This window comes from Myotis davidii, unplaced genomic scaffold (genome assembly GCF_000327345.1).
Source record: "Myotis davidii unplaced genomic scaffold, ASM32734v1 scaffold425, whole genome shotgun sequence".
In the NCBI taxonomy this organism is placed as follows: domain Eukaryota; kingdom Metazoa; phylum Chordata; class Mammalia; order Chiroptera; family Vespertilionidae; genus Myotis; species Myotis davidii.
Genome location: NW_006296413.1, coordinates 2105429 through 2109942, shown reverse-complemented (window position 1 = coordinate 2109942; position 4514 = coordinate 2105429). Strand labels below are relative to the sequence as shown.

The following is a 4514-nucleotide window of genomic DNA, read 5'->3' as shown; positions in this document are numbered from 1 at the left end:
GCGGGTCCTGGTGCCCTGGCTGCCCGCAGAGGGCGGCCTGGGCCGGGCCAGAGCTGGGATGGGTGGTCAGGCTTGTGTGTCCTCGACCTTCGACGTGCTCGGCCCGGGGGCGAACTCAGCCCTTCCGACGCGGAGCTCAGGAATCGGGGTGTCTTGCTGCGGAGGCCCCGCCGGCTCCCGTCCTGCGCCCGTGTGTGTCCGTTCCTCTCCAAGGACCTCACAGGAACTGCTCCAAGATGGGCGGAGTCGGAGTTTAGGGGGTTCATGGGGCGCCCCCTAGATATCTGGGGCCGCGTGGCGACCTCTCGCTCCTGGGACCCACTCCCGCCTGGCCTTTCCCGGAGCTGTGTCCCCTCTCCCTCTCCTTTCTACTTTTTTCCTTTTTCCTTTCTACTCCTTTAGGTGTCAATGTCGCTGTCTCTAGAACAGCGGTTCTCAACCTGTGGGTCCCCAACCTTTGGGGGTCAAACGACCCTTTCACAGGGGTCGCCTAAGACCATCGGAAAACACATATATAATTACATACTGTTTTTGTGATTAATCACTATGCTTTAATTATGTTCAATTTGTAACAATGAAAATACATCCTGCATATCAGACATTTACATGATGATTCATAACAGTAGCAAAATTATAGTTATGAAGTAGCAACGAAAATAATTTTATGGTTGGGGGGGTCACCACAACATGAGGGACTGTATTAAAGGGTCGTGGCATTAGGAAGGTCGAGAACCACTGGGCTAGAAGCTCTCAAGTCTCTATCAGATTCTCAAGTCCCTCCCCGACCCGATCGTGGCCCACGTGGCCATTGCCTCTGGTGGTTCTGTAACCCTCGACCAGACGACCCCAACCTGTGCACAGCACCTGGACGTTGAGTGGCAGGTGTCATCAAACCTTGACTTGAGCAGGTACCTCTCTGAGCTGCAGTTCAGTCCTCATCCGGGCACACAGGTAGGGAGCAGGAACTCCGCCTCCCACCCAGCCCTGCCCCTGCTGGTGTCACCACCTTTACCATCACTGTGCTTCCAGGGATGCCGGTGGCACTGGGAGAGCTTTGGGGTGTCTGCAGCCCAGGCTCTGGCATTGGAGTGTCCCTGAGGCTCTCCACCCTCAGCCCTGAGGACAGAAGCGCTCTGACCACCCGTGCCAAATGGTTTAATGTTTGGGGTAAGGAAGAGGGGGAGCAGGGTCTGGAGGAGTCACCCCCAAGGCAGAAGGGGACAGGTCGGGAGGTAGGAGGCCTGGTCCTAGCCTGGCACCATCCCAGCCTTGCTGAGATTCTGGGCAGGTAGCCTCCCCCTCTGGGCTTCTGTGTTCACTGCTCTCCTTGGGAAGGGCAGGCGTCTCTGCAGAGGTGAGGCTGGAGGGCGTGGGGTCCAGGGTAAGAGGACTGTGTCCAAAGGGTACCCATCATCACTGAGTGTCCTGGTGTGACCTCAGGCAGGTGGCAGTGGGGGCCAGGAGCCCCATCCCAGCCGGGAGGGGCAGGCCCCCCTGATCCCTGTCAGCCTGGATATTGGGGAGGGGATATGGCGTCGGCCGGGCCCTTGGGATTCCAAGAGAGCTTGAGGCTCCAGGGTACAGGTCCTGATAGGCGAGGGCCCGGTAGGTGGCGGGGGCCAGCAGAGCCTCAGGGGTGGCCAGCAGCTGGTGGTGGAGCCGAGCAGGGCTCCTGGAGGTGGAAGCTGGAGCTTTGTTGGGATCTGAGGGAGGAAGTGGTCTGAGCGAACCCCAGACCTCCCCGCACAGCCACACCGGCCCTTCTCCGCTTCTCCCATCCCAGGCTGCCCACCTCAGCCTTTGCTCCTGCTCTTACCTCTTCCTGGGATCTTTCTCACTGTCTCCTTCCCAGTTCTGCAAGGCCCAGCTTGGGAACCACCTCCTCCAGGAAGTTCACCTGTTCGCCCCCACCCCCCACCCCCCTTAGAAACGTGTTCCCTCCCTGTTCTCTCTGCCCTGGGCCCCAAATTGCCTGAGAAACCTGCTTCCCCTCCTGTCCACACAGGTGCCCGTGGGCTGCTGAGTGAGCCGGAGCCTCTTGGAAGCCCTGTGGTGCTGCCCCCTGGCTGCTCACCCACCCTGGGCTCTGGTCCCCCTGGGGACCAACCTTTCTCCTGCTCTGCGGAGCCCCTCAGCAGGCAGGGCCCGAGGCTGCTGCGACTCCGGGCGGGGACGCTGGTCAGGGGCTGTGCAGATGCGGTCCTGGAGATGGGCAGGAGGGATGGGGCAGGGGTCAAGGTGAAGAACCACGCCAAGGATCTGGTTCAGTCAGCCCATGAGACCCCAGGACCAGTCAATGGGTGTAGCCCTTGTAGGGAGCCCAAGCCCTAGCAGACGCCTGGGGCTGGGGCAGAGGGGCGGGGCCAGGGTAGCGGGAAGCCTGACAGGAGTCAGTACCAGGAGTCCGGGTCACTCTCTCTAAAGCCCTTGGCGAAAGGGTTGCTGGCGATTTTCAGCTGCGTGATCTGCAGAGAAGAGAGTGAAGTTATGGGTCGGCCCCGACCTGGGGAAAGGCTGTGGGGCCCAGGCTCACCCATCCTTACCTCCCTGGACCCCCCAGTCAGGAGGCCCTGGGACCGGAACCACCGCGGGTGTGAAGGGAAGGGAATGACCGGACAGATGCTCACTGAGTCCCGGGGAAGGAGAGGAGGGCAGGGGTCTGTGTGCATGGGCAGCTAAGACTTGAGCCTCAGTCTCCATCCCTATGGAATGGGCTGGCAGGTGCCCCATGAGCTGTGGCCCAACCCACCCGGTGGTTCTGATACGCCGTCACTGCCGTGAACTGGGTCTCCGTGAACACGAAGGACTTGAAGTTCTCCTGGGCATAGCGCTCGCTGTCCTTGCGTGGGTCCACGAAGACCACGTGGAAGCGGGGCTGGTAGCGGTGCATGGAGTTGAGAATGATCTGTCGGGGGACAGCAGTAAGCTGGCACTGAGGCTGCAGCGCTGTCCCCGGGCAGGGAATGCTCACCATCGGCCCCACCCCCAGGAGGGAGCCCTGTGGGGCAGGGTGTCTGTCTGATTGAGAGTGTCCGTCATCCTGTGTGACCCACAATGGGCCTGCTCCGTGTGGGTGGTCCATACACTGCCCATGAGAAGGACAGTGTTTGCTGGAACATTCCCACTCCCTCAGCCCACTTCCCCCCCCTGCCTGCACAGTCCCCTCTGTGGCCCAACCGTGCCAGGGGAGCTCGGCGCCCCAGCGGTGGCCAGCGGCAGTGGGTGGGGATGCTGGGCAGCCAGGCCATGGGCACCAAAGGCCCAGCCAGGCCTGGCTCCCGACTTCGTCCCCATCAGGCCCCTGACTAGGCCTGGGCCCTCCCCCGGGGCCGGGCCTCACGTGGCCATTGTCGTCCAGCAGGTTGTTGGTCAGCTTGAGCTTGTCAAAGGACACGATCTGGCGCATCCACTGCGCACCCTTGGCCGGTGAGTCGGGGTGGAAGTGCACACGGCCGGGCGTGGCCGGGTCCGCCTTGCCAGCCACCAGCCAGGCCGAGCTGTGGAAGGCGTACCTGGGGAGCAGAACGGGGGGTGAGGGTGCCCGTCTGCGTCACACACACCCTCACCTGCTGCCCCTGCCTGGGGCCAAGTCTGGCGGGGCAAAGGGGCTGTGAGCGCCCGAGCACCAGCCCCATCTTGCACACGAGGAACCAGAGGCTCTGAGAGTGTCCTGTGGTTCCACCCGCTGCCCTGGGTTAGCCCACGCTGCCTGTCCAAGCTGCCCACTGCCCACTGTCAGCTGCCAGGGCTGGTGCCCCTGCCACCAGACTCCCCACTGTTGCCCCAGGATAGGCCTCCCTGGTGCTGCTTCATTGGCCCCTGCCTCCCCCGAGTGCAGCGAGGGGCCGACTCCCCATCTCAGCACCGGAGGACTGAGCCACTTCCCCGGTGGCCCCCACACCTGTATCTCTTGTCATCAAGGGGCACGAAGTCCATGAGCAGGGCGTAGTCAGCCAGCGAGTCCATGCCCAGGATCTTCACCTGGAAGGTGGGGAACATCCTCCTGCCGGAGGGAGGTGCCCAGGGGCCTGAGTGCGGCCCCAGCCTGGCCCGGCCGCACCCACATGCACACCCCACCTGCCCCTCACACCTGCCTGCCTTGGTGACGATCATCTCTGTGCCCAGCTGGTTGAACTCCTCCCACAGAGCCTTCATCTCCAGCTGGACCGTCACGCTGGACACGTGCGGGTTCTTGGGGCCCTGCCCGGTGGGCTCACCCATGGCTTGGGCCCCTGTGGAGCCAGTGGAAAGGCCTGATGGGAACGGAGAAACCAGCCGGGGCTCCCAGCTGGAGCTGCTCATGGGCAGGGGGTAGGTCTCGGAGGCTGCAAGTACCCCAAGGCCTGCGGAGAGGAAGGCTGGGGAGAGAGGACAGAAGCATGGGCCCTGCTCGCCCCCACTCCACCCAGTTAGCCCTCAGCCTCCAGGCTGCATCTAGGTGCCTCTTTCTCCAGGAAGTCCTCCCTGACTGCCAGGTCTGTGTGTTCCCACAGTTAACGTGACTCAGCATCACC

The 4514-nt window shown here is 62.7% G+C and overlaps 1 protein-coding gene across 1 annotated transcript in view; it reads right to left on the bottom strand.

The window, feature by feature from the left end:
* Positions 1–712: 712 nt before the first annotated feature.
* Positions 713–4514, bottom strand: part of TBX10 (T-box 10) — a 6990-nt gene continuing 3188 nt past the window's right edge. Inside the window, exons 2-8 of the mRNA XM_006771495.2 lie at positions 4091–4358; positions 3902–4003; positions 3341–3512; positions 2750–2905; positions 2398–2465; positions 2108–2202; positions 713–1703 (exon numbers count right to left, since the gene is read on the bottom strand). Of these exons, the coding sequence (XP_006771558.1) occupies positions 1414–1703; positions 2108–2202; positions 2398–2465; positions 2750–2905; positions 3341–3512; positions 3902–4003; positions 4091–4358 (1151 nt within the window). The 3' untranslated portion in view covers positions 713–1413. The remainder of the gene's footprint in view (positions 1704–2107; positions 2203–2397; positions 2466–2749; positions 2906–3340; positions 3513–3901; positions 4004–4090; positions 4359–4514) is intronic.